Below are 27,745 nucleotides of genomic sequence, written 5' to 3' on the forward strand. Positions count from 1 at the left end.
GAGCGATTGGGCTGCTGCATACTGGAGCCATCCTTCCTGAGCGGAGACCAAAATGCGTGAGCCGGAGGCTAAAAAACTCACACTAACTCAACTCAGAGGGAACGCGGGTTCTCACAGTCCTTCCCCGCTGCCAGGAACCAGAGAGAGACGCCTCAAAACCGCAGCAGGCTCCACGGCCGAGGAAGGGAAGGGGGGGGTGAGGGTCAGCCTCACCTCTGGAAGCTCCAGGTGAAGCGCAGGGTGATGTCCGAGGAGCCGCTGTGCAGCTCTCCCCGCAGCTGCTCCCGGCTGGGGGGGCAGATGCTCCACAGGGAGCCAGAGCTGCCCTCGATGCGGGCCTTCACCAAATCCTCGTAGCCATAGAGGCTGATGAACTGCATGGCTATCTGCAGAGGAGGCCGGGGGGGGGGGGGGGACAGGGGGGGGAGGGGAGGGGGGCAGATCGCAGCTCCCAGTGTGGCAAGCCCACGACGGCCGTGCACGGTGCAGTGCGAGGCCCGGGGGAAGGACACAGCACCCACTCTGCCCGGCATTTCCCCTCGGGGACTCACCGGCTCCCGCTCGAACTTGTCCGTCAGCGCTTCGTAATCCTTGGGGGTGAAGGGCTGGATGGACTGCTGCTGGGCACTCATGGTGAACAGAGGCTGAGAGGAGGGAAAGGGCAGACGCGTGGGCAGAGGGAACGCCTCAAGGCCAGCCCGGTGGGACACCAGTCCCGCAACTGGTGGGGTTCGGAACCCATCGCAGGGGAAACCAGGTCTGCCCCAAACCCCCGGCCCACTGGAGGCAAGAAACGACAAGAGGGAATCTCTGCAAAGCAGGGATGGATTCACTGATATACACAAAGGGAAATTAACTTGTGGAACATAAGAACATAAGAGAAGCCAATGTTGGATCAGGCCAGTGGCCCATCCAGTCCAACAGTCTGCCACACAGTGGCCAAAAACACCAGGTGCCATCAGGAGGTCCAGCAGTGGGGCCAGGACACTAGGAGCCCTCCCACTATTGACCTCCCCACAAGCACCAAGAATACAGAGCATCCCTTGCCCCAGAGTCCCTATCTATAGGTAAAGGTAAAGTTTCCCTTGCTTGAAAGCCAGTCGAGTCCGACTCTAGGGTTGCGGCGCTCATCTCCGTTTCAAAGCCGAAGAGCCAGCGCTGTCCGAAGACGTTTCCGTGGTCATGTGGCCGGCATGACTAAACACCAAGGCGCACGGAACACTGTTACCTTCCCACCGAAGTGGTACCTATTGATCTACTTGCAATTTCTTGCTTTCGAACTGCTAGGTTGGCAGGAGCTGGAACTAGAGACGGGAGCTCACTCCGTCATGCGGCACACTCGGGTCTCGAACTGCTGAACTACTGACCTTCCACAGCCTGCAGTTCAGCGTCTTAACCACTTGAGCCACCTTGTGGCTAATAGCCACCGATGGACCTCTGCTCCATATGCTTATCCAGTTCCCTCTTGAAGCCGTCCATGCTTGTAGTCGCCACCCCCTCCTGTGGCAGTGAGTTCCATGTGTTAATCACTCTTTGGGTGAAGAACTCATGGCTACAAGCCTGAAAAGCTTTAAAAAGGCTTTGACAAAATAACACAGTTTATGAAATGCTGTTAACAACAACTGCTTTACAACCTGAAGTATTATGCCCGTGAAGTGCAAACTGCCCTGGCTTGTCACAGGTAAAAGCCTTGCCTTACAAATTCCAGAGGCTTCTGGCCACAGCTAGAAACTGGACACCAGACAAAACCTTTGTTCTGATCCAGCAGGGCTCTTTTTAATATGCTTTCTTTATTACATGCAAACATCCTGTCCCTTTCATGATCCTTAAGCAGCTTATAGTAACAACAATCACAAGTGTCACTAGCTAAAGTATCTGATGATTATTATTATTATCATATGGCATTGTATAGCCAGGAGATCCTAAGATTGTCTGGCAGCCAGAAGTTCTAGCTCTTTCAGTGTTATGTACAAGTGGTTAAGATGCTGAACTGCAGACCGGAAGGTCAGTAGTTCAGCAGTTCGAGACCCGAGTGACGAATGATGGAGTGAGCTCCCGTCTCTGGTCCCAGCTCCTGCCAACCGTAGTTCGAAAGCAAGAAACTGCAAGTAGATAAATAGGGACCACTTCGGTGGGAAGGTAACAGCGTTCCGTGCGCCTTGGTGTTTAGTCATGCCGGCCACATGACCACGGAAACGTCTTCGGACAATGCTGGCTCTTCGGCTTTGAAACGGAGATGAGCACCGCATTTCTAGTCAGATTCAGCTGGCTTTTGAGCAAGGGAACCTTTACCTTACCACTAGGTGGAGAGCTGGACTTGTTTTTAAGGCAAGAGATGTTTCAGAGGTGGTTTGCTATGGCCTGCCTCCGCCTCCCAGCCCTGGTATTCCTTGGAGGTCGCCCATCCAAATACTAGCCAAGGCTGACCCTGTTTAGCTTCCGAGATCTGACGGGATCAGGCCAACCTGGACCATCCAGGTCAGGACTGAATCACCTGAAAATTAAGGCTACGGGGTGGATCTCCTTGGCTGTTTTTTGCACTATCCCCACACAATCCGCCTGTCCCAAGTCAAGAGTATTTCAGACAACTCTCAGTGCAACGAATGGCAATTCTGTCAGCCGATCGCGACAGTCGCATTCATCAACAGGGATGGGGGGGGGAACCATTCTGATGGAGGGGGGGGAGCCCTTCCAAAGAGGGAAGCCGGTACCAGCCCCCACTCTGTCCTCCTCGTACCTCATAACCCCCCAGCTTGAGGGTGACGGTGACGTCAATGGGGTGGTTGACCACGCCCACCACGGAACGGACGAGCGACATGAAGAGCAGCGGGAACCAGATTATGCAGATGAGGAAGAGGATGATCAGCCCCCCCATGCCGTACTTGACGATCTTCTTCTTCTTCTGCCCCTTCGGCTGCGGGTATTTCTGCAGAGGAAGGGCCACACAACACAGGAAGGGGGCGTGAGCGGGGCTGACCTTGCCCTGAGGTCCCCTTGCAGGAGAAGGCCCAAAGCTGAGGACGGCACAACTTCTTGCATACGGGGGGCCCCAGCTGGATCCTGGGTCGCCAGTGCTGGGGAAGGCCCTGCTCTGCTGGAGACTGCCGGGCCACTGCAGGCAGGAGTCCCCAACGTGGTGCCCTCTTCCTGGCACTCACCAAGTGTTTTCAGAGTAAAGCTTTGGCCCGGCAGGTCTCTTCTGATTGGCTGTGCGTGACTGAAGCTGAGCCGTGGCAGCCATTTTGTGACCGGCTCCACCTCCTGAGGCAGCCATTCTGTTGCTGCCATTTTGGGCCTGCGCCCACCACACTGCGTCCGAATTCCAAAGCTGCCTGAAGGTGCCAGAAGTTGAGCCGTGGCAGCCATTTTGTGGCCGCCTCCGCCTCCTGAGGCAGCCATTTTGTTGCCGCCATTTTGGGCTTGCGCCCACCACACTGCGTCCGAATTCCAAAGGTGCCTGAAGGTGCCCTGGGGCTCTGTGGATGGCCTGACACCTTCCTTTGTCCTGGGAGGTCTGCAATCCCCCTCCTCGCTTCTACGCTCCAAGAAGAACCCCAGATCTCACAGCCCCCTTTTAACGGCCTGGTCAGAGCTCTCGGCACATTCCTCGCCATGTTGCTCGGCCTCTGCCTTCCTACATCCACACAGGGAACGTCCCGCCCTTCCCGTGGGGCTAGCAAGGCACAGGTCTGTGTCGCTTCCGAACCCCAGTGCTCCCCCCCCAGTTCTCCTCCCACCTTCTCAGTCTCCCGACTGCACTTGATGATGAAGATGTTGGCATAGATGTCCTCCACGCACATCCAGTCGGAGAGGGAGAGGGTGGTGTCGGTCCAGACCCAGTCCATGACGGCTCGCAGCTCAACCAGGAAAGGCACCAGGCGGAACCTGAGGGTGGAAAGAACCAGAAAGTCAGTGCCCCCAAGGGGGCTCTCTAGCCCACCGCCCTTTGCCAAGGTTGGAAGGGGCCACTAGTCATGCCCGGATCTCACCAGGATGGTGAGAGGGCTGGAATCCAAGCCTTATGGGGAAAGGCTGAAAGAGTTGGGACATGTTTAGCCTGGGAAAGAGAAGGCTTAGAGGGGACACGATTGCAGCCTTCAAGTATCCGAAGGGCTGTCCTGTAGAAGATGGAGCAGATCTATTCTCTCTTGCTCCGGATTGCGAGACTAGATCTAATGGGTGGAAATGACAAGGGAGTCGTTACTGGCTAAATATCAGGAGAAACTTCCTGACTGTAAGGGTGGTTGAGCAGTGGAACAGACTGCCTCGGGAGGTGGTGGAGGCTCCTTCGCTGGACATTTTCAAGCGGAGGCTGGACGGCCATCTTTCGTGGATGTTGTAGGGCTGTCTTTCGGCTGTGCTCCTGCAGAGTGCAGGGGGTGGGACTAGATGACCTGCAAGGTCCCTTCCAACTCTAACATTCTATGATTCTAAGTGGCACATACGCAGAGCAGCATATTAATTGGGGGCTGATCTGTCTCATCGTTCAACTGAGCAACATTCTGCTATCACTTGACTGACCCTGACACAACTGGCATTCTGTAAAGGCATGGGAGGGACCCCCCCATTTTCTACCATGAACCCAGAAACAGTGTGTGTCACGGGCTGTCAGTACTCACGACAGTGTGTGCATTGCATTAATGCAGACTGTGGCCACCACTTCTTCATCTTTGTGCTGAATTTGGGTATTTAAAACCTGACTCTGAGATACAACCAACCCACACAAGCACTGCCCTCAAACCCTGATCCCGTTCTCCGCTTTGATTTGCATTTCATTTAGGAGTTATGATCACTTTGGTCAATCCCTGCTCTGTGCACATATATGCAAGGACTTTTGTTTTGTTTCACGTGGCCTCCCTCCCATCCAGTGCTTTGTTGTTTTTATGGTTTTTTTAAGCTCTGGTTTTAATGATATGTTTTTATTGCTTTTAATGGAGGATGTCATTTTATTAGGCATGTTTTAAATCCGTTAGCTGCCCGAGTAGCCCTGATGAGGGCAGGTTTAAATTTTGTAAAAGAAAAGAAAAGAAGAAGAAGAAGAAGAAGAGGGAGAAGAGAGAGATTGGATTTATACCCCGCCCTTCACTCAGAGTCTCAGAGCAGCTGACAATCTCCTTCCCCTTCCCCTCCCCACAACAGACGCCCTGTGAGGTCGGCGGGGCTGAGAGAGCTCTGACAGAAACGGCTCTTTTTTCAAGAACAGCTGTGCCAGAACTATGGCTTGCCCGACGTCATCCAGCCAGGTGCAAGTGGAGGAGTGGGGAATCAAACTCGGTTCTCCCAGATTAGAGTCCGCGCACTTAACCACTACACTAAAATAAAATAAAATAAAATAAAATAAAATAAAATAAAAGAGAAATAGCATTGACTAATTGTTTTTTTACTAATTCCGTGCACCTTGGTGTTTAGTCATGCCGGCCACATGATCACGGAAATGCCTTCGGACAGCGCTGGCTCTTCGGCTTGGAAACGGAGATGAGCACCGCAACCCTAGAGTCGGACTCGACTGGCTTTCGAACAAGGGAAACCTTTACCTTTACCTTTAATTGTTTCTTGGTGACTTTTCCGAAGGGGGAGGGGAAGCAGAGTGTTTCAAGGGATTTTTTTGATGTGCGTTTTTTTTGGGGGGGAGGGGCTGAGGCTGAGTGGAAGGGCAGCTGCTTGGCATGCAGAAGGCCCCGGGTTCCGTGCCCGCAGCTCCAGCAGGAAAGAGCAGCCTGCGGCACCTGGGAAGGGAAAGCGGCTGATTGCCCCTCATCCTTCTCCACCCCCTCCCCTGCATTACCCTTGGAAGAGGAAGAGGTTGAGGTGGTTGTATTTCTTGGTGAGGAAGTTCCCCAGGATGCGCGTGGGGTAGCCGCAGCGGATCTGGTAGGCCGACAGGGCAAAGTAGATGCACTTCACAAAGTACCACAGCTGGGCCACGGTATTCAAGCTGAACATCCTGGGGAGGAAGATCACAACAGGAACCCGTCAGGACGGCTCCTTCCCTCAGCAGCAGCAGCAGCAGCACTGGGGAAGGCCGGGAACGGAGTCCGGGTACCTCTCGGTGACGGCAGGCAAGATGAAGAACATCCAGAGGTGGATGCCGAAGACCAGGATGATCTGGAAGAGCAGCTTGCCCAGGACGCTCTTGCGCAGGTAGAGCGCCCGGTCGATGACCATGGTGGAGAACTGGATCAGCAGCATCACCAGGAAGGCCTCCGGCACCTGGTCGTCCGAGAGGGACGATGTGATGTCCGCCGCGGCAGAGTGTTTCTGGGGAGGGAACAGAGGATGGCTTGGCTGCAAGATGCACAGAGGCCCAACAGGTAGACGGAAGCATCCCCCTGGGGCACCGGCCCTGCAGCACATTGGGCCTCACACGGCAGGCAACCCCTCTGGTGTACGAGTCACGCTAGCCCAAGGATGCGCAACCTTCGGCTTGCCCCTGGAGAAGAAAACCCCGCCCCTCTGCTTGAGGCTCAGCCCTGCCCTGTGCTCTGTGCCGACCCTTCAGAGGCTCCCAAAGTGTCACGGGCGTGGATGAGGATGAGCTGACAGAGCCTGCAGAAACCACAGCTGGCCCCTCTGAAGCAGCAGAGGAGGGTAGCTGGCAAGGGCCTGTAGCAGCAATCTTCACACCTGGCTCAGATAAGAAGGAAGAACTGCAAGCTGAAAGTCCTCTAGATTCACCCCCACTTGTGACTCGTTTAAGGGAGCGACTGCGGCAAAACTTAGCAAGCAGGTGAAGAGAGGCCAGGCTACAAGGGAGACGCTCAGCCAGCCCAGAGTTCTAACAGGAGCCTGGGCGATCGTGCAGCTGGCTAACTGGTGGCAGCATTTAACTCCACACTCTAGGCAGTACTCTTTGTGGAAGCAACGAGTCAGCTTAGTGTTCCTGGCTCCTGATCCCGGCTTGGCTTTGGACTACATTTCTGGTGATTTGGACTTGGCTCTGTGTTTCTGGCTCCTGACCCTGGCTTGGCTTTTTGGACTTTGCACTGTCTTCTTGGCTCCTGACCTTGGCCTGTTCTGGACTCCCTTTGACTGGCACCCCAGCCCGTGACACAAAGTGCCAACAACCTCAGTGCTTTCCATGCGCCTCTGGAGCTCCACACAACTCAACGATGAGCCCCGTCCTCTCCTGCGGCACTCGCCAGACCAACACGGATGCTCATCACTGGTCAACTGCCAAGGATATCTGTGGACCCCTCCGCGCTCTCTTCTTTGCTTCCCCTTCAAAATTCAGATTGCCAGTTTCTGGGGGACAACCTGACTTCGGGGTGGGTGGGGGATCACTAAATCTAAACCTAAACCATGCTGCTCCACACGAGAGCGATGCACTGCAGGCATGAATGTCGCCAAGAGCTAGCTCACTTACCCCGAAGGCCCAGAACCCAAAGATGATGATGATAAAATCGACCACGTCAGCCAGGAACATGAGGGCGTAGACATCGGTGGCGGCCCGGTATTCGCTGTGCAGAATATCCCAGAAGAACTGCCGGACTGGCTGGTACACCACCTGCAACCTGGAGAAAGAGGCGGGGCAGGAAGGGGGGGGGGGGCAACCAGGGTGAGGGGCACCTCCCACACCACCCGAACGTCACCTATTGTCAGGGTGTGTCCAGCCATTTGGTTCTTCTGGGAGGAACCTGCTATTCCTAACAATTCTGTATTAAAATGTGCACTGATTTTTGAGGAAGCTCGAGTACGTTTCAATAATCTGCCCATTTTTTAGAGGCTAACCAAAATTCAACAAAAATGGACCCTCTGTGCTCTTACTACAGCTAAAAGATTTGTATTGGGGAGACGAATCCCCACCTCCTGTAAATCATGGACTGAGGACCTTACAACTTTTTCAGTAACTGAATGCATGACTCAAAGATGACAAATACATATAGACTTCTTTTTAGATGGTTGGAAACCCTTTTATAGAAACTTTTGTGTAGATCTGCCACCAGTGTTGTTATATTTTTGTTTCTACATTTATGTGTGTGTGTGTGTGTGTGTGTGTGTGTGTAAAAAATAGTTGCTGGTTTTTGAGTTTCCCCCCCTTTCTTGTTTTCTTTTTTGTTTTTGTTTTTGTTTCCCTTTTTCTTTTTTGTGGAATAAAGAAGAAGAAGAGATTGGATTTATACCCCATGGCCCTTCACTACCCAAAGGAGTCTCAGAGCGGCTTACAAACTCCTTTCCCTTCCCCTCCCCACAACAGACACCCTGTAAGGTGGGTGGGGCTGAGAGAGCTCTGACAGAAACGGCTCTTTTTCAAGAACAGCTCTTATCAGAACTACGGCTTGCCCAAGGTCATCCAGCCAGGTGCAAGTGGAGGAGTGGGGAAACAAACCCGGTTCTCCCAGATTAGAGTCCGCGCACTTAACCACGACACCAAACTGGCTGAAAACCTATTGCCAGGGATCTCCCTATAAGGGAAGCTATCTTCTAAAGCTGTCTCTGTGGCTTAGCAGTAGAGTCTGTGACTTGCATGCCGAGGTCCTGAGTTCAATCCTCAGCACATCCCTTGAAAAGGATCTTGAGTGGCAGAGCAGGAAAAAAGATGCTGCTGAGACCTTGGAGAGCCAAGGCCAGGTAACAGCCGGCTAGGGGGGCCAAGGGGGTTTGCCTCAACAGAAGGGAGCTTTGGACGTTGAGGTTATTTCAGCTACAGTCAGAATGCGGCAGACCTGGCAGGGGGGCAGAAGTGGTACAGCCCCCCTCCCCCTCCCCCCTTGAAGCCCAGGCTGCCACTTACCCAGACATGCAGACACGTTTTGCTCTGAGCCCAGCAGCCTTCAGTTTCTCCTGGGCTGGACTTGACTTCTTTTCCTCCTCCTCCTCCTTCTTCTCCTCCTCCTTTTCCTGTTGCTGCTCTCCTGGCTCCCCTGAGAACAGGACAGAGCACGGACCTGTGTGAGTGTTCGCTCTGGGGGCAGGCAATGAGTCGTGGCCGTGCACGGTGAGCCTTCTGCACTGATCTCTAGCAACAGTGCAGAGTGGATCAAATGCACCTCATCTGGAGCACCCCTTTGGGGAGGGGGAGTGTGTGGCTCAGTGGTAGAGCATCTGCTTTGCACGCAGCGAGTCCTAGATCGAATCCCCAATATCTCCAGCTTTAAAAGGGTCAGGCAGCAGGAGATAGGAGAGGCCTCTGCCTGAGACCCTAGAGAGCCGCTACCTCTCAGAGGAGACAAGACTGTCATGGAGAGACCAAAGAGGGTCAGATGCGGGAGAAGGCACCTCCACGTTGTCACATGCTCCTTACTGAATTGCCCCATCCCATCAACATTTTGAAAGACTTTACTTAGTTGGAGACAGTGTTCCCTATAAGCTGAGTTAGTGTGAGCTAGCTCACAGATTTTTGTCTTAGCTCCAGAAGGAGGGCTCCAGAGTAAACTAATTGATGCAGCAGCCAAATCACTCGCTCACAACTTTCATGCCAGGAGCTCACAAGGTAGGATTTTTGCTCACAGGACTCCACAGCTTGGAGGGAGCACTGGTCTCTTGACCAGTGTTTCCTCTAAGTAGAGTTAGTGTGAGTTAGCTCACAGTGTTTCAGCTTCCAGCTCACACATTTTTGTCTTAGCTCGGGAAGAATGTGGCTCCAGAGCAAACTAATTGATGCAGGAGCCAAATAGCTCGCTCACAACTTTAATGCCAGTAGCTCACAAAGTAGGATTTTTGCTCACAAGACTCCTCAGCTTAGAGGGAGCATTTGGTTGGAGACCAGGAATGGATGTTAATGCTTAACTATTTGACCTCTTTATCATTTCGGGTGCATCTAGTTCCCCTTCTGTATCAAAACTGCTCAGGTGCAAAAAAATGGAAAATAAAAATGGACACACACAACAAGCTGGAAACAGTCGGCTAGCAGTCCCAAAGAAGAACCAGCAACAGCCTAAGGGCGGGTCCAAACAGGTACAAAAACAGGAGCCCGTAAAAACCAGAGGGGTCAAAATTCCCGATTCAGGCAGCATCGACATTTGACATACTGGTGCCTGCAAGGAGCTGGGGGGCGGGAGTGAGGAGAGGACAGGCTGAAAACTAGCTCCAGCAGTGCAGGGGGGGGGGTCTGGGTTACCAGAAGGAGCTTCTTCCCATGCCCCTGCGACTGAGGCCTCCTGGCATCAGTGTTCCCTCTAAGCTGAGTCAGTGTGAGCCAGCTCACAGTTTTTAGCCTCCGGCTCACACATTTTTGCCTCCGCTCAGGAAGGGATGGGGCTCCAGAGCAAACTGAACGATGCAGCAGCCAAATCAGTTCGCTCACAACTTTAATGCCAGCAGCTCACAAAGTAGAATTTTTGCTCGCACGACTCCACAGCTTAGAGGGAGCCTTGTCTGGCATCCTCACGTCCAACATGGCTCCCCCCCCCACGTACCTTCTGCCGCCTGTTCTTTCTGCTCCTTGCTCCGCTTCTTTGTCTTTTTTCTCCTGAACCGCGAGCGGATTCCCTTGGGCTCCGCCTCCAGAGCCTCCACTTTCTCCCCTTCCTTTTCAGCTGGTGGTGGGGGCTCGGCCACACCTGCCCCCTCGGCCGAAGCCGGCGGCTCAGCTTCCTCTGGCTGATGTTTGGCCAGAATGTTTTCGTCATGATCCCACAGACCATAGCTCTGTTGAGAACAAGGAAATGGAAACGATTCAGCGCAGGCTGGCATCTGCTTGAAACAAGCCCCTGGACCCCGTCGCCAGCATCCCTCCCGCACCTGTTGCCATGACAACTGTTATCTTTCTAAGTAACACTTCCGCGTGAGGTCAGGGCCCGTCCCAGGATGCTTGTTCAGCTCAGGATAGGGTTCTAGCCTGGTGCATCGGTGCCCAGACTCTGCCTCTTACCAGGAGCAGGGAACGGTGGAAGAAGAGCACCATCAGCTGGATCAGGTCGTACTTGAGGTAGCTGTCAGTCTTCTCCAGGCCCAGGATACGGGGCGGGAAGAAAGGTTTGGCCTCCTGGCGCACCAGAGTTGAGTAGCTGTTCCAGGGGAAGAAGCCAAACTGGAAGAGGTACTTCACCACCACCATCGCCTGCTCAAGGGGACAGGGAGGAAAAAAATGCATGTGGGAAAAGGAACCAAGGAGATCTAAACAGCTCCAAGGCTTGGAGCAACTGCGAGCATCGAGAACCACAAGGGTCAGAAAGAGCTCAGATAAAAGGCCAATATTAAAAACCTAGTGTAAACTTATAATATACAAAAAGACATGTATTTATTAGAAAGATGGTTAAAAACATATAAGGGCCCAGTGAAAGCCTCGTTACAAAGTGCAAGTAACCTGAACTCAAGGGCCAATACCAGTGACCTGACGTGTTTCCGCCATATTGGGGGGCTTCTTCTTCAGAGGTCAAACGATATTGAGGTACACGTAACTTTAATACATATTACAATAAGATAACCAAGAAGTGAATATTGGACCAAGGAAAGGAAGGTTAAGCAGCAAAATCTAAAGACACAAGACAAAGATGTTTGTGAGGTTTTGAAATATGACTGTTTTTAACTGTCTTTCTATTAGATAGATGTATTTTTGTATATTATAAGTAGGGCTGCCAAGTGGGGGCGGGGGGCAGGTAAACCCCGCTTTGGAGGCCAGATTTCTGCCGCCGCGGAATCGGGCCCCGGGGGGAACTCCGCCCCCCGAAGCGCAGCGTGGCTGCGTCACCAGAGGTGACGCAACCACGTCAATCACGTTTTATGGTTTTCCCTCCGACGATCGGGGCCATGCCCTCAACGTGATCGACGCTGTGCGTCACTTCCGGTGGTGTGCTGGTGGCGCGCGCGCACTTTGCACGCACACATCGCCAGACGGCTCCCGGAGCCTGGCGAGGCCCCCCCGCCGGTAAGCCAAGTTGACTTGGCAACCCTAATTATAAGTTTTAACTTAGTTTTTAATATTGGCCCTTTATCTGACTTCTTTCTTACCCTCGTGGTTCTTGGTTCCAGTTTCTGGGTCAGGTTTGTTTCCCCCTCCCTGTGCCCAACTGTGAGCGTGCCGACCCAGACTGGCTGGCTGCTCTCTCCCCAGCTATTGTCACCACCTCCCCCAGGATGGACCCCCAGTGTGGTACTCGTGAGTGCCAGGGTGCCCGCCAATATCTTTCCTGTCGCCTACCGAGTGGTTTTAGAAAGTGGGTGGAGTCAGGTGGGAGCTTTTTTCCCAACAAGGCTTCTGATTGGCCACTGGAGATTTGCATGGCTGTGCAGTCTTTTAAAAACATTGCTTGGGCAGCAACTGCCACCACAGCACAAGGCTCTTCACTGTGTAACTGAAGGTAAGCTGTAGCAGCCATTTTGTGGCTGGGCCCACCTCCTGTGGCAGCCATTTTGTGGCTAAGCTCACCACACTGGGTCAGAATTCAAAAGGTGCTTGTAGGCTCAGAAAGGCCAGGGACCCCTGACCTATAAGGGCAGACAGCTGGGGAAACCCGGCACTTCTCTCGTTCCCAGCCGTTGATCTCTGGCAACTGCCCACACCAGCACTGCCGGAGACAAATGGCACCAACGGACCCTGAGGAAGACTGCTCCCCCAAGACCTGGGAAGTTTCTTGCTGTCTACATTCCTTAAAAAGCACCTATATTTATCTGCCAGCTAGAGAGAGAAAGAGAGAGAGCGCGGACACTCTGGCTGGCTGCCACCCAGGAAAAGAGGAAAAGCCCCCACCTCGGTGTACACGATGGCCATCATCCAGAAGCGCTTGCTGGGCCGGGGGAGAGAGAGCATGGCCCACAGGAAGGTCAAGACGGGCAGGACCAGCGAGATGACCGAGGCCGTCACCATGTTGTTGAGGACGATGACGAAGTAGCACAGCAGGTCCGAATGGGCCGCCACGAAGTGGTAGAAAGCCAGCAGCAGCTGCAGGAAGCGGTTCTGCGAGGCGTAGAAGCGCTCCGACTCCTCCAGCTCCTCGAAGGAGACGCGTCTGGAAGGCACAGAACCAAGTGCTTGGGATGGGGCCCCTAGAGAGAAACGCAGTGGGCCAAACTGCCGGCGGCCCCCATGCTGTCCACGCGGGGCCAAAGCAGTGATCCACTCCTGCCCTACGTCTCCCCGAGCAGCCCGCTTCTGGCCTCATCTGACAATCTTGTCCGACAAGAAAGGGTTCTGTTTTTTGGTCAACGCTGTCATTTTATTGTTTTTAACACAGCTACTTTTACTAGGCTTGCCAAGCCCCCCCCGGGGGGGGGGGCGGGGAAACCCCCGTTCCAGAAGCCCGTTCCTCGCCGCCGGCGGATCGGGCCCCGTGGGGAGTCCCACCCCGACGTGCGCGTCACCCGGAAGTGACGCGACCACGCAAGGCACGCTGGGGTCGGGGCCACGGTCATCCGAGAGAAAACTCTATGGTTTTCCCTCTGATGGTTGTGGCCCCGCCCCCAGCGTGCCCGGCATCGTCACGTCACTTCCAGGTGACGTGCGTGCGGCGCGCATGCGCTCCAGACAGCAGCTGGGAGTCCTCTGCTGCGGTGCAACACCCGACTTGGCAACCCTATTACTAGCTCTGGGGTATTAGATTTGGGCAGGGCTCTTTCTGTAGAAAAAGCCCAGCAGGAACTCAGTAGCATAACAGGCCACACCCAACAGCAGAAACTCATTAGCATATTAGGCCACACCCCTGACAGCACATCTCATTAGCACATTAGGCCACACCCCCATTTTACCAGAAGTGTGGTTATCCAGCCACACCCACCTTTTGCTTGTTATTCTGTTGACCTTGTTTGTTGTCCAAACCCAGGGCTTTTTTTGGAGAAGGAACTCCTTTGCATGTTAGGCCACACACCCCTAATGTAGCCAATCCTAATGAGTTCCTGCTATTGGGTGTGGCCTATTATGCTAATGAGTTCCTGCTGGGCGTGGCCAACTTGGGAGCCAGCCGGAACTCCGTTCCTGTGCGTTCCTGCCCAAAAATAGCCCTGGGTGGGGTTTTAACAGCTGCTCTCATGCTGTTGTCCATTTCCATCATTTTGTTATTTCATTTTAATTTGCTATTATTATTTTTATCAACTTAACATGATTATTTTATTTCCTTCCTAAGCCACCCCTGAGTGCTTTTTTAAAATAACTCTATTTTTATTAATTTTTTAATTATGCAATCATAGAAAGATTTTAACTTCAAACAAAAATGTAACATCAACTACCAAACTATTAACAAAATAAATCACAAATACAAAACCTATTAACCTTATTCTTAATATAAATTATACATGTTATAATATCTTTTGTATCCCTAGTAGGTATAAATACAGTAAGTAGCATTAATACTAGTCCAATACAAAATCCTTCTATTTAGCAGGAAGAGCCCTGGAGTGCTTCTTAAGTAGAATGGTGGGACATCAATGTTATAATTTTATGATTTTTGTACTGTTTTCATTTGTTGCTTTAAACTGGTTTTAATTGTCACTGTAATTTGTATTCATATGGATGGAACCTCCCCTGAGCCTGTTTGTGGGGAGGGCGGAATACAAGTCCCATAAATAAAATAAAATAAGCAACCCAGTGCATTTTCAAAACGTAGATCCACTCGCTTAATATTCGTCCTGGTCGTGCGGTTGCGTTTTTTTTGAAAAACAGACACAGAGTTAGATCTTAATATTGTCTTCCACTAACCCAGGAGTCTCAGCTCTAGGGGGAAAACACTGTTTTCTGATGGAGGAAAAGACTCCTTGCTCTTGGGGTGGGGTTGAAGTGGGGAAAACGGTACAAGGAGAAGAAAAACACCTCCCCAAAATGCACAGTTGTGCTAATGCGCACGAATTTTCCAGCTAGGTTCCAGCGCGTGAGAGGCGGACAAGATTTTGGACGTATGAGGTTTTAAGAGCCAAAGCTTCCTTCGCCAGACATCTGACCATATCCCCCTTCATCAGATATCAGGTATCTGGTGCTTTGACTCTTGCAAGCTCATACCTTAAAGTTCTGGTCGGTCTCTAAGGTGCTCTAGAACTCGAGTCCAGCTCTTCTACCGCAGACTGACACGGCTGAGTGAATCCTCCAGTGCCTCATCAGGTCTGATGCTTAAGAACACCTCTGTGTGTGGGGTGTGTGGAAGGAATGCTAAATCCATAAAACAAAACCTTCTGTGTCTTTGGCTTTGAAACTGAAGCTCACCAAGTACTGGAATGCAGCACAGTCCCCCCCCCCGGGCTTTCCACTACGCCGAGGGGGCTGAGCTGTCCCTCCATCGGCCCCCGTACCTGTTCAGCAGCAACTCGCTGGCCGTGCGGGGTCGGGTGGGAGGGTAGGTCAGCACTTCCTGGGAGCTGCTGGGGAGGAGCCCGACGTCGTCCCGGGAGCCCATGGCCGTGATCTGCTCCTCGCTGGCGCTCCGGGTGCCGTAGCCGGTGGTATCAGTGCTCAGCACCTCCGCCCCTTCGCACCCGCTGGGGAGGGAAGAGAGAAAATCAGTGTGTGGCTCTCAACACAAGGTGCCCTTCTTGGAGGTTTGACATGGCCGAAAGGAGACACAGCCTTCTGGATCCTGGAGCTTGTTGAGCCAGCGAGAAGATGGCGAGAGGAAGGGAGGAAACACTCCCCCCCCCCCATCCCACCCCCCCAAGGAAGTTACGTGAGCCGTCACAGCAACGGACAGAAGGTTGGTGGGATCCTTGCGTTCCCTGAAGCTGTGTGTGCCAGAGTTCACAACTTCCTCGGAGCAACAACCTCTGCCCCAAACCTCACCCCACCCAAGAGTCTGAAGCCTTTGTTGCAGCCAGCACGGAAGGAAGGGCACCGCAGCTCTGCCCCAGTCCCAGGTGGGAACTGTAGCACCAAAACCATGTCCTGCAGCAAGACTCTAAAGATCCCTCTCTGTGTGTGTCTGTTCTGCGCAGGTAACGGGGCTGCCCTGCAGAAAACAGTATTACAGACTTGCCTGGATAAACGATTCAGGCCTGTGGTCCAGATGGCTGCGTTTAGCTTACTGCAAAGTAGGATCCAAAGTACGTAACTTCTGTACCACTTAATGCAGGGGTGTCGAACTCATTTGTTATGTGGGCCAGATCTGACCTAAATGAGACCTTGTTGGGCCGGGCCGGGTGTGTCATAAAATGTAATGCCAGGTAGCGGAGAGATAAACTTTATAAAGGACACAAACACGAAGGTGGGTTTATTACTTAAAATACAAACATGCTTAGAACATCAGCACTCTTGCAATATTTCGTTTATTTAACAGTGTCTGATAACTGACACCTCTTGCTCTGGATGATTGCATCAAACTGTCTGTGCTGTTGCGATCTTGAGTATGTTGTTCAGGTGTGTGTAAGCTGCAAGCCTACGATGACACAGCAGCAGCAGAACGGGAAGAAGAAGCAGGAGACAGCCAGCCCCTGGGCCGCATGTTTGACACCCCTGACAATGTGTCATGTGAAAACTTTTTGTCATGCTTCGGTTCTTTCTGGTGGTTCCAGACTGCTGCAATTCCTAATCCCTCATGGGATTCAGCCCTCTCTGCTTTTAATTGACTAATATCAGGGCACCGTAGAAATGGTGGTGAAGTAGCCTGGTCGCCGTCTTTGAAGGTTTAAGTTCTTCAGTTCTTAAATGACTGGTTTATTGTCCTATAATTAATACGTGTAACCCGCCCTGAGCCCGTTTGCAGGAAGGGCGGGATAGGAGTTGAACCAACCAACCAACCAACCAACCAACCAACCAACCAACCAACCAACCAACCAACCAACCAACCAAATAAAGCCAGCCAGCCAGCCCTTGTGATTGAATGTCCCATTTTTGTGTGGCTGAACTGGCTCACGACGAGCCATCCGCCTTCAGTCCCTGCGACAAAGGCGGACGATAAATAAAAATAAAATAAATCATGAAGACTCCAAGAATGAATGATCTCCAAAACATCCTAACGCTGACAGCCTGGCTCAGGTCTTGCAAACGGAAGGCCCTCGTGGCTTCCTGGGTCGAATCAATCCGTCGATCCATCTCCTGTCGGGTCTTCCCCTTTTCCTGCTGCCCCCCCACTTTCCCCAGCATCACAGTCTTTTCCAGCGAGTCTTGCCTTCTCAGACCCCGAAGCTCCGACCCCGAAGCCTCCCACTTTCCCCAGCATCACAGTCTTTTCCAGCGAGTCTTGCCTTCTCAGACCCCGAAGCTCCGACTAAGCCCTGGTCAATCCCACAAGCCTCGCAGAGAAGCCCCAGCCCCACAGGGCCTCCCCCCGGCCTCCCCCCAGTCCCTCACCCCCTATGCACCTGCCTGGAAGCTATGCTGTTTGGAGAATCTGCCGTGGTCCCCGGCAAGGCGGTCTCCTCTGAAGCTTCGTCCACAGCGGCTGCCGGTTGATACAGCTCGTCCAGGAACCCCCTCTGCACCTCCTCGGCCTGAATGGGGGATTGGCACAGCGCCCAGAGAAATGAACACAGATAAACACACCTCCTCGTGCACAACTGGGAGCCCCTCTGCTCTTCCCAGCCCGGCTGTGTCCCGCCAAGTCCCTACCTGATCCAGCTGCCGGGTGAGCACGTATCTCTCCAGGCCCAGCACGGTGGAGAGCTGCTGGTGCTCCTTGGTAGAGGCCCGCAGCCACTGGGTCAGCCCGTCCGCCGTGGCCTGGCAAAGCACCCAGAGGAAGTGCAGCACGTTCAAGACCCGCTGCACAACGTTGCTCTTCTCTGCATGGAAAAGGAACAGATGAAGATGCATGGAGTTGCTGTACTCTCGGTCCAGCAAGCTCAGTACTTGTCCACGCAGGCTGGCAGCCGCTCTCCAGGGTCTTTCCCATCACCTCCTGCCTGGTCCTTTGAACTGGAGAGGCTGCCAGGGACTGAACCTGGGACCCTCTGCATGCAAAGCAAAAGCTCTTCCACTGAGGCACAGCCCCTCCCTGATATGAACACGTGAGGCTGCCTTATACTGAATTAGACCCTGGGTCCATCAAGGTCAGTCTTGTCTACTCAGACTGGCAGCTGCTCTCCGGGGTCTTGGACAAAAAAGGCTCTTTCACATCACCGACTGCCAACTGGTCCTTCTTAACTGGAGATGCCAGAGACTGAACCCGGGGCCTTCTGCATGAGCTGCAGCCCCACCCCAGCATGCAATCATGAAGCCGCCTGCGACTTTCTGCATGCCAAGCGGAGGCTCTCCCACTGAGCCTCAGCCACCCCTGGAAAGACTCCAGTGGGTCAGTCGCACGACAACTGCCCTGACGGAGGAGGCCATGAGTCTCTTTCGCTCCGGATTACAGCCAGTGGCTTGCCAAGGTGTCCCAGGCAGAGGAAGGGTCTTTCCCGACACCGGAGAGCCAAAAGCCTTGAATGGCAGCTGCCGGGGATTGAACCACAGACTTTTTGCATGCAAAGTTCCGCAGGCTCTGCAAGACGGAGCTCTTCCACCAGGTCTTCAACTGAGAAGTGACCCTGTGCCCTGGCCCACAACGTACAGCCTCTGCTCACCACACACATGATTTGATCAACTGAGCTGGTGTGAGTATACCACCACGGCTGCCGCCAAAGTAATACTGGTTAACTTGAAACCTCTGCTCTCGCACTTTACTTGAATACTGTTCCAGCACTTTAGGACAGGTATGTCCAACAGGTAGATCACGATCTACCAGTAGATCGCGGAGGGGGTCAGAGGTAGATCACCAGCCCCACTTGGTCTCCTGGTTTGACCTACATTTAACCTACATTTAACACAAATGACTCTGAATAAAAGTTAAAGAAAGTTATTGAGACAGTTAAAGAAAGTTATGACTCAATAAAAAATAAAAAGTATCCGCCATTCTTTCTGGATCTTCGTCTCTCTGTTTTGTTCTTGCTTATTTTGCTTACCAGTAAATGACAGAAAGTGCATTATAAATGGGGGGGTGGGGACGGTGGAACCCAACTTTAGTGGGTTAAAATCTAACTCGAAACTGTTTTGAAACTTTATTTTCATGGTGGTAGATCACTAGCACTTCTGGCCGGAAAAAACGGATCACTACCTGTTCGAAGTTGGACATGCCAGCTTTAGGACAACTAATATTTAACTTGTTATGATGTTGTACGAATGATTCAAATTGTCTTTATATATTTATTGTATGTGAGCCTGCTTCAGCAGGGAGGGCGGGGTGTAAATTGAAAGAATAAATAATAAATAAAAATAAGCTGGGGATTCTCGCAATGGAAGCTGCTTCCGCATTTCCCTCCACCACCCCCTGCCTCTGAGCAGAGGCCCATGGCTGCCCTTGCAGAGGTACCTGGAACGGCTTCTTCCTCCTCCTCCTCCTCCTTCTCCTCTTCTTGGCCAATGGGCCCAGGCAGCCCGCTTCCCTGGGGCTGGCTTGCATCACCTGCTGGGTGCAGAAACCTGTCATAGACGCTTCCCCCCAACAGTCTCTCGCCCCGTTGACTAAGCTTGCTCCCAGCCAACTGGAGGCCTCCTGCCAGGGGGTACCAAACCACAGCCACGCTGAGCATGGCCTCAAGGCTTATTGGAAAACGGCAAAGCCCCCCCCCCCTGCGAGAGGAAGGGAGGGAGGGCGGGCGGGCTGGAAGACCTACCTTCCGCCTGCTCCAGCGCCCGCTGCTCCTTCTCCTGCTTCTTCCGCTCCTTCAGTGCTGACTTGGCGTTAGTCACCCAGGCCTGGTAGGCCAGCTGGAGCCGGAAGACAATGGCAAGAGGGCAGGAGAGAAGAAACAAAGAGTTTTGCTCACACAGAGACAGTGCTGCGGAGGGGTCAGGGCGCCGGGCTAGGGGACTGCTGGAACCTGAGTCCCGATTCCCACTCTGCTCCAACGCTCCCCGGGTGACCCTGGGCCAGCCGCTCAACCCAAGCCTCACATACCTCACAGGGCTGTTGTAAGGATAAACCCCAGGAGAAGAACTATGCATGCCCTGAGCCTCTCGGGAGGCAGGGCAGGATAAAAATGTGACTGTCAGGGATGCACAGACGGGCTGCTCGAACCCCCAGAGCTCGAGGGGAGACACAAAGGCTCTGCCGTGGGGCCTGGGCCAGTGCAGAGGAAAGGCACTTCAAAGAGTGCCGCTGTGCACGTACAGAGGACCAATGCTCCCTCTAAGCTGTGGAGTCCTGTGAGCAAAAATCCTACTTTGTGAGCTGCCGGCCCTGAAGTTGTGAGTGAGCGATGTGGCTGCTGCATGAATCAGTTTGCGCTGGAGCCCTCCTTCCTGAGCCGAGACAGAAATGTGTGAGCCGGAGGCTAAAAAACTGTGAGCTAGCTCACACTCACTCAGCTGAGAGGGAACATTGCAGAGGACCCTCCCTTTATTAGGGAATCACTACAATTTATTGGAGCTGCAGTGGCTCAAGTGGTTAAGACGCTGAACTGCAGGCTGTGGAAGGTCAGTAGTTCAGCAGTTCGAGACCCGCCGTCACGGCGTGAGCTCCCGTCTCTAGTTCCAGCTCCTGCCAACCCAGCAGTTCGAAAGCAAGACATTGCAAGTAGATAAATAGGGACCACTTTGGTGGGAAGGCAACAGCGTTCCGTGCGCCTCGGTGTTTAGTCATGCCGGCCACATGACCACGGAAACGAATTCGGACAGCGCTGGCTCTTCGGCTTTGAAATGGAGATGAGCACTGCAACCCTAGAGTCAGACTCGAAAGCAAGAAATTGCAAGTAGATTAATAGGTACCACTTCAGTGGGAAGGTAACAGCATTCCGTATGCCTTGGTGTTTAGTCATGCCGGCCACATGGCCACGGAAACGTCTTCGGACAGCGCTGGCTCTTCGGCTTTGAAACGGAGATGAGCACCGCAACCCTAGAGTCGGACTCGACTGGCTTTCGAGCTAGGGAGACCTTTACCTTTACCTTTACAATTTATTGCCAGAGTGCTGGAAGCGACAGAAGAACGGGAAGGATTTATCTGTGTTGCAAAACCGTTTGGGGAACTCAGTGTAATGGAGAAGTTCCAGATCCTGGCCTTTCCCCACCCCTCCTCTAGAAACGTCTCCTCCCCGCTCTCCCCACCCCACCCCACCCCACCCTCACCTGGAAGGCGCTCTGCTTCGGCGGCCTCTGATCCTCCAGCAGCGACTCCTCGTCCTCTTCGCTGTCCGTCTCGAACAAGAAATAATCTCCCGAGTGCAGCACTGAAACCCCAAGCAGAGCGTCAGGCCGGGGCCCTTCCCCACATCCCACAGCCGGAGCCGGCAGAGAGAGAAGAGAAGAACAGCTCCCTTTGAGACAGCCGCATGCAGGGAAAGGGGCCGGATCCTCCTGCCACCGTTTAAGACACACCAAGGCGGAGGCAGCATCGCAAAAGGCCCCCTCAAAGAGGACAGCAAGCCTGGGTGGGCAGAGGGGTCCGAACGTGGGCCCTCCAGACCAGCAGAGAGACCCTTGCAGGGACAGAAGGACTCTCTCCTCACAAGAAGAAGGTGCAGAAACGGATGTTTTCAAGTGGAGGCTGGACGACCCTCTTAAGAACATAAGAGACGCCAATGTTGGATCAGGCCAAAGGCCCATCCAGTCCAACACTCTTCTGTGTCACACAGTGGCCAAAAATACCAGGTGCCATCAGGAGGTCCAGCAGTGTGGCCAGGACACTAGAAGCCCTCCCACTGTTGACACACACACCCCAACACCAAGAATACAGAGCATTCCTTGCCCCAGACTGAGAGTTCCTATCTATACCTTGTGGCTAATAGCCACTGATGGACCTCTTCTCCAAATGCTTATCTAATTCCCTTTTGAAGCTGTCCATGCTTGTAGCCATCACCACTTCCTGTGGCCGTGAATTCCATGTGTTAATCACTCTCTGGGTGAAGAAGTACTTCCTTTTATCCGTTCTAACCTGACCGCTCTTTCGGGTATGTTGCAGGTATGTAGGGCTCTCTTTCGGCTGTGCTCCTGCAGAGTGCAGGGGGTTGGACTAGATGACCTCCAAGGTCCCTTCCAACTCTGACATCCTATGATTCCATGACTCTCTCCCGGCAGCAACACCAGCCACAGCAGGCTTGGAAGCAAACTCCACCGCATGCACATGGGATTTTATACCCAGAATGAAACTTTGCTGGTCTTAAAGGTGCCACTGGAATCAAACTCTGTTCGACTCAACTGTGAAACTGCTAGAAAGAGGGTTCATTACGTAAGGACAGCCCAGCTGGACCAGGCTAAAAGGTCCACCTCGGCCAGTATCCTCTCTCCCACAGTAGCCAACCAGATCACCTAGAAGGCCCCCAGAGGCCAACGCCTCCCTCTGCTGCTGCTGCTCAAACAACTGGAACTCAGAGGCAGACTGCCTCTGAACATGCAGGTTCCATTTACAGAACAATCAGGTCGCTTCACAGACCTATCCTTCTTTTAAAACCATCTAAACTAGTGGCCAGCATAAGCACATCCTGTTCCACTAGTTAGCATGTGCAGTGTGAAGAATTTTGACTCTCCGGCCCATTCACCGGGTCCCTCGCCCTGAGTTCTAGTATTAAAAGTGAGGCAGGACAAATTCTCTGTCCACTCTTCCCCACACTGGGCTTCATTCTGTGACCCTCTCTCGCGTAGGCTCCTTACGGGTCTTTGAACACGTGAAGCTGCCTTATTCTGAATCAGACGCTTTGGTGCATCGAGGTCAGTACTGTCTGCTCAGATTGGCAGCGCCTCTCCAAGGTCTCAGGGAGAGGACTTTCCCATCACCTCCTGCCTGGTCCTTTCAGCTGGAGATGCCAGGGACTGAACCCGGGATCTTCTGCCTGCCAAGCAGAGGCTCTTCCACTGAGCCGCAGCCTCTCTCAACAGCTCTCCAGGGTCCCAGGCGGAGGTCTTTCCCATCACCTACTGCCTGGTCCTTTCTAACTGGAGATGCCGGGGATTGAACCTGGGACCTTCTGCATGCCAAGCAGATGCTTTACCGCTGAGCCACGGCCCCTGCCCTTCTTTCAAACCTAAAGGCCTCCAACCCAGACTTGTTCCCTCAGCCTGCACTCCTCTGCTGCTTGCCCCCAGTCATGTTATGACCCCGAGATATATTCTGCTTTTTCTGTGGATCTGTCTTGCTTTCCAAGATGCAGACAGGAGGAATGATAAGAACAAGGGAAAGCAGAAGAACAAAGGGCAGCCACCACTTTGGGATGTCCCAGAAGACGGAGTCCGTCAGGAAGAGAGCAAAAATCTGGGGGGCGGCTTTAAGAAAGGAGCAGGGGACTCCCAGTTCAAGCCCCCACTCAGAAGAAGAGGAAGAAGAAGAGGAAGAAAAGGAAGAAGAAGAAGAGGAGGAAGAGGAGGAGGAAGAGGAGGACGGAGGAGGAAGAAGAGGAAGAGGAAGAAAAGGAGGAGGAGGAGGAGGAGGAAGAGGAGCAGGAGGAAGAAGAGAAGAAGAGGAGGAGGAAGAAGAGGAGGAGGAAGAAGAGGAAGAGGAGGAAGAAGAGGAAGAAGAGGAAGAGGAAGAAGAAGAGGAGGAAGAGGAGGAAGAAGAGGAAGAGGAGGAGGAGGAGGAGATTGGATTTATACCCCGCCCTTCACTACCCAAAGGTGTCTCCGAGCAGATTACACACTCCTTTCCCTTCCCCTCCCCACAACAGACACCCTGTGAGGTGGGTGGGCCTGAGAGAGCTCTTGACAGAAACGGCTCTTTTTCAAGAACAGCTCTTATCAGAACTACGGCTTGCCCAAGGTCATCCAGCCAGGTGCAAGTGGAGGAGGGGGGAATCAAACCCGGCTCTCCCAGATTAGAGTCCGCGCACATCACCACTACACCAAAGTGCCTCCAATCACCCTGGGGAGAAGGGCTCCCTGTTCTCCCTGGAAAGCAGAGCAGAGTGCCTGGGGATCCTTTACCACTTGTGTGTGGGGGAAACGAGGGAAGTCGTGCACCTTCCTGTACTCCAGCGGAGAAGTCCAGGCAGCCCACCCTGACAGGCCTCCCCAACAAAGTCTGTTCTTCCGCTGTCTTCCCGTGCCCCTGCCCACCCACAGAGGGCACCACCAGCCGCCCAAGAACCCTCCAGCCCTCTGCTTCGGGGCTCTCCACCGTTGCTAACTCTGGCAGGGTGGCTTCAGCTCTGTCGGCCTGCAGTAGAGCAGCTCAGTTCAAGCCCAGCAGCACCTTAGAGACCCATGAGATCTGGACAGTATGAGCCCCCCAGAGCCCTTGTCTGACCAAGGGAGCGTTGAGTCTTGGAACTCACACCCTGGAAATCTTGCTGGTCTCGAAGGTGTTGCTGGACTCGCATCGAGCTCCTCTGCAGAACAGACACACCCTTGCATCCCCCGGACGGTCTGTGGCTATGTTAGTGATCACGTCACACCAACAGTTAGGGGTGCTCCAGGAGAAGGAGAAGATGAAGTCGTGGCATGCCTGTCCCGGCCCTTCATGCCAGGCCAGGACTATACCTGTGGCATGGGTCACCCCAGGGCTCTCTCGATGCCTCCTCTGCTGGGAAAAGTCCTTCACGGCACCCGCCTCTGTGAAATGGGCACAAGGGAGGATGAGGAGCTCTGTGCCGTTCTGCCCCCAGATCCCCAGATGCAGACGAATGCCCTCCGCCGGGGACCGTGAATGACGTTACCATCCCAAAGTGCCCTCTCTCTCTCTGGACTGGCACAACACTCTGGGATTGTCTCCGCTAAACTTGGCCCTCCTGGTGGGGGGAGACAGCAGGGGGTTTGAGGCCCACCTTTCCTGAAAAGCCCTTCTGGGGGCCCCCAGCACAACTTGCCTTTGTTGGTGTGGAACCAGCGCTGCAGCCTTCTGCTCCACACACCCAGGGCCTCAGGTCTCTGCCCGAGTATCCTGCGATTCTCAGCTGAGGAAATCTTGGGTGTTTCACAAGTTTGCAAAGGCCACATTCGTAGCCGATCATGGCTGCCATGTCTGGTCTACTTTGTTCCTTGCTTCTGAGACGATCCAGGGCTTGCAGCCGTTCACGGGGCCCCCGAATCAAGTCCCTTGCCCCAGACCTTCCTCCAGGAGGTCCAGTGGAGTTTGGGATCCCCCAAAAACTCCTCTAAAAAGAACGAAGTATCGGCCGTTCCCGGGAGCAAAGCCCGGTATCGACTGTAGCACTGCACTGCAGCCCTCGTTCCCACATTCGTAGCTGTTCTGCGTTGCAGATGAACCCCCCAGAAACCAAAAAGCTTTGAGAGTGCCAAAGCTAATGTACGAGGACCCCGACATTCAAGATTACCTCTGCAATGTTACAGGGCGTGCGCTGCTGGTTGCATTGCTAAGAGAAACAGGCAGCGCGATCCCAGATACCCAGAAAGTTCAAAGTTGATGAGGAGGGACACATGCATGGGAAGGGGGAAGATGGTGGTGGTGGGTGGGGACCCCTCCTCTCCCAGAGACAGAGCAATCAGAGAAGCCCCCAGCCCATAATAATCCACAGAGATGCATGAGGAATGGAAGTGAGAGATAGAACCGCCAGGATGGTGCATGTTAAGGATTATCTCATGCCGGCAGAGTTAGGGCTGCTTGGGAGAAAGGCGCGTCAGGGTTAGTACATCTGTTAACCCTTCATGGCAGGGCTATACCTGTGGCATGGTCCCGCCAGGGCCGCCACCAGCGCTTCCTCTGGTGGGAAGGGTCCTTCTTGGCACCTGTCTCTGTGGAACGGGCACAAGGAAGCATGAGGGAGACGCCCAGGGCAGTCGGGAACTCTGCCCTGTGTTGCTGCCGGCTGAGACTGCTGTAGCCGTGCACCCCCCCCACCCCAAATGCCCCCCCACAAGTCTAGACAGAGACAGGAATGAGGACTTTGCCAGTGGAAAGACAGGGGCAAGCGGCCACCTCACTACGGACCCCGTCTGCTGGCAAATGAATCTCAGGGCTTCTGTCCGTAAAAATGGAAAACAATAGTGGCTGACCTCGCAGGGCTGGTTGTGAAGACAAACATTTAGAAGATCTGAACGCTAAAGGCACCCGATCACAGCAGCAGCCTGAGGGAGGATGCTACAGCCCTGGGCATCTAGTCACGCATTCTAAAACCCCTGGAATCTGGGAGTCAACATTCCAGCTGCCGCTGAGCAGTGAAGTCTGTACATGTTAACATTCTTAGAGAATGTACTGGCTAATGACATACAACCACATACCTCAAATTTCTTTACATTTAACTCTCTATCTAACATCTACATAGTCTGGTCATGTTGAAATACTTAGCATTTCTAAGCTTTGGAAACAGTATTAATTATGCCTCCTTCCAACTGCTAATTGATATAGAGTATAATTTAGCAACCTAACCACCCATCTCAAATGTGAATATTACATCGCATCACTCACTTTGTATTTGTGTTCAATAATACCACAAAGAAATGCCTTAGAACCTTGTATAGACAGTTGTGTTACTATCACTTTGAACAGAGTGGTGTTCCTAACCCACCATGAATAGTTCTTCTAAGGTTATAGTCAGGGCTATTTTTGGGCAGGAACGCACAGGAACGGAGTTCCGGCTGGCTCCCGAGTTGGCCACGCCCAGCAGGAACTCATTAGCATAATAGGCCACACCCAACAGCAGAAACTCATTAGGATTGGCTACATTAGGGGGTGTGTGGCCTAACATGCAAAGAAGTTCCTGCTACAAAAAAAGCCCTGGGTTTTGACAATAAACAAAGTAAATAGAATAAGAAGCAAAAGGTGGGTGTGGCTGGGTGACCACACTTCTGGTAACATGGGGTGTGGCCTAATAGGCTAATGAGATGTGCTGTCAGGGTGTGGCCTAATATGCTGATGAGTTTCTGCTGTTGGGTGTGGTCTATTATGCTAATGAGTTACTGCTGGGCTTTTTCTACAAAAAAAAGCCCTGGTTATAGTAATTAGCTTATCTGATTATACCTCATATTCCTTTATGTAAGGGTTTATATATCAGTTGGTTGTGTACTTTATGATATTTGTATTACTCATTTATTCAAAAAATTAATAAAAAGCTAATGATAAAAAAAGTCTGTACATATTTAAGGAGGGTTTATGTTACTCTGCAAAATCCAGTGCTGGGGAGTTCCATGGGTAAATTTTGCTCCGATGGCAACGTGGACACTCCTTGGTCCACAAATACGGAAGAATAAAGTCCAGTGGGGGTCAACACAAACTGGACTCCACCCTGAGTCCCAGATGGACACGGGCTCTTTCGCGTTCAGTGCAGGCTGATGGGAGAGAGGGCGGGTGGGAGGCAAAACCACACCTTTCTCTTGACCCTTCCATCACTGAGACCGGTCAGCTCCATCACAAACGCCCCTCCCCAGCCCCCCAAAACCCTTTCCCCACCTGGCTTGTCTCCCTCCAGGGCCTCTTCGGAGTCTGTCGTCTGCTGCCCCATGTGGTACTTCTCCTGCTTGGCCCGAATACGCTCCATCCTGCACGAACAGAGCAGCGCTGAGGGCACATGCCGCCAGATTCACCCCTCTGCCTGGTTCACCACCCGTCCCCACAAGTCATTCCCCCGGTGATCAGAGGCCAAAAAGGAGAACTTGCGTACCCGGCTTCTGCACTGCCCCTTTCCCAAAATGCATTTAAACACCTCCAGTTGCTGGGGGGAGGGAATCTCTAGGTCTGCCGTGATGCTAACTAGCTTACATTAGGGCATTTAGCTCCATCCTGGGACAGGTGCGCCCCAGCACCTCTTTCCACCTGCAGGTATTCCTTGGCAAGCAAGCGGCTCACAAATGCCCACCACCCTCCCGGAAAGGCCCACCCAGGGCATTAGGACCTGGCTGGCAGGAGGGATTGGAATGCCCCAGGCCAGAAGAAGAGCATTGTGTGTGTGATGCCGCTGCAAAAGGGTCTCCTTCCCTCCTGGGTGGGACGGGTCCAGTGAAAACCTCGAGGGCTCCATCTTTCCCCCCCAGCTCAAGAAAGACCCCCTGGGCAGCTGGTCCTGGCACCAGGGCATCTGAGCACAGCAAGACGGAGCT

The 27,745-nt window shown here is 53.1% G+C and overlaps 1 protein-coding gene across 1 annotated transcript in view; it reads right to left on the reverse strand.

The window, feature by feature from the left end:
* Nucleotides 1-27,745, reverse strand: part of PIEZO1 (piezo-type mechanosensitive ion channel component 1) — a 143,026-nt gene that overhangs the window by 9,150 nt on the left and 106,131 nt on the right. The window contains exons 30-48 of the mRNA XM_015417362.1: nucleotides 27,099-27,187; nucleotides 25,373-25,444; nucleotides 20,894-20,994; nucleotides 19,444-19,537; nucleotides 19,140-19,232; nucleotides 17,402-17,574; nucleotides 17,159-17,283; nucleotides 15,154-15,339; nucleotides 12,629-12,887; nucleotides 10,811-10,999; nucleotides 10,356-10,587; nucleotides 8,732-8,861; nucleotides 7,364-7,511; nucleotides 6,044-6,258; nucleotides 5,786-5,944; nucleotides 3,738-3,885; nucleotides 2,738-2,926; nucleotides 552-644; nucleotides 214-386 (exon numbers count right to left, since the gene is read on the reverse strand). Coding sequence (XP_015272848.1) covers nucleotides 214-386; nucleotides 552-644; nucleotides 2,738-2,926; nucleotides 3,738-3,885; nucleotides 5,786-5,944; nucleotides 6,044-6,258; nucleotides 7,364-7,511; nucleotides 8,732-8,861; nucleotides 10,356-10,587; nucleotides 10,811-10,999; nucleotides 12,629-12,887; nucleotides 15,154-15,339; nucleotides 17,159-17,283; nucleotides 17,402-17,574; nucleotides 19,140-19,232; nucleotides 19,444-19,537; nucleotides 20,894-20,994; nucleotides 25,373-25,444; nucleotides 27,099-27,187 — 2,868 coding nt within the window. The remainder of the gene's footprint in view (nucleotides 1-213; nucleotides 387-551; nucleotides 645-2,737; nucleotides 2,927-3,737; nucleotides 3,886-5,785; nucleotides 5,945-6,043; nucleotides 6,259-7,363; nucleotides 7,512-8,731; nucleotides 8,862-10,355; nucleotides 10,588-10,810; nucleotides 11,000-12,628; nucleotides 12,888-15,153; nucleotides 15,340-17,158; nucleotides 17,284-17,401; nucleotides 17,575-19,139; nucleotides 19,233-19,443; nucleotides 19,538-20,893; nucleotides 20,995-25,372; nucleotides 25,445-27,098; nucleotides 27,188-27,745) is intronic.

The sequence above is a fragment of the Gekko japonicus genome, unplaced genomic scaffold, assembly GCF_001447785.1.
Source record: "Gekko japonicus isolate JY-2015 unplaced genomic scaffold, Gekko_japonicus_V1.1 scaffold2300, whole genome shotgun sequence".
In the NCBI taxonomy this organism is placed as follows: domain Eukaryota; kingdom Metazoa; phylum Chordata; class Lepidosauria; order Squamata; family Gekkonidae; genus Gekko; species Gekko japonicus.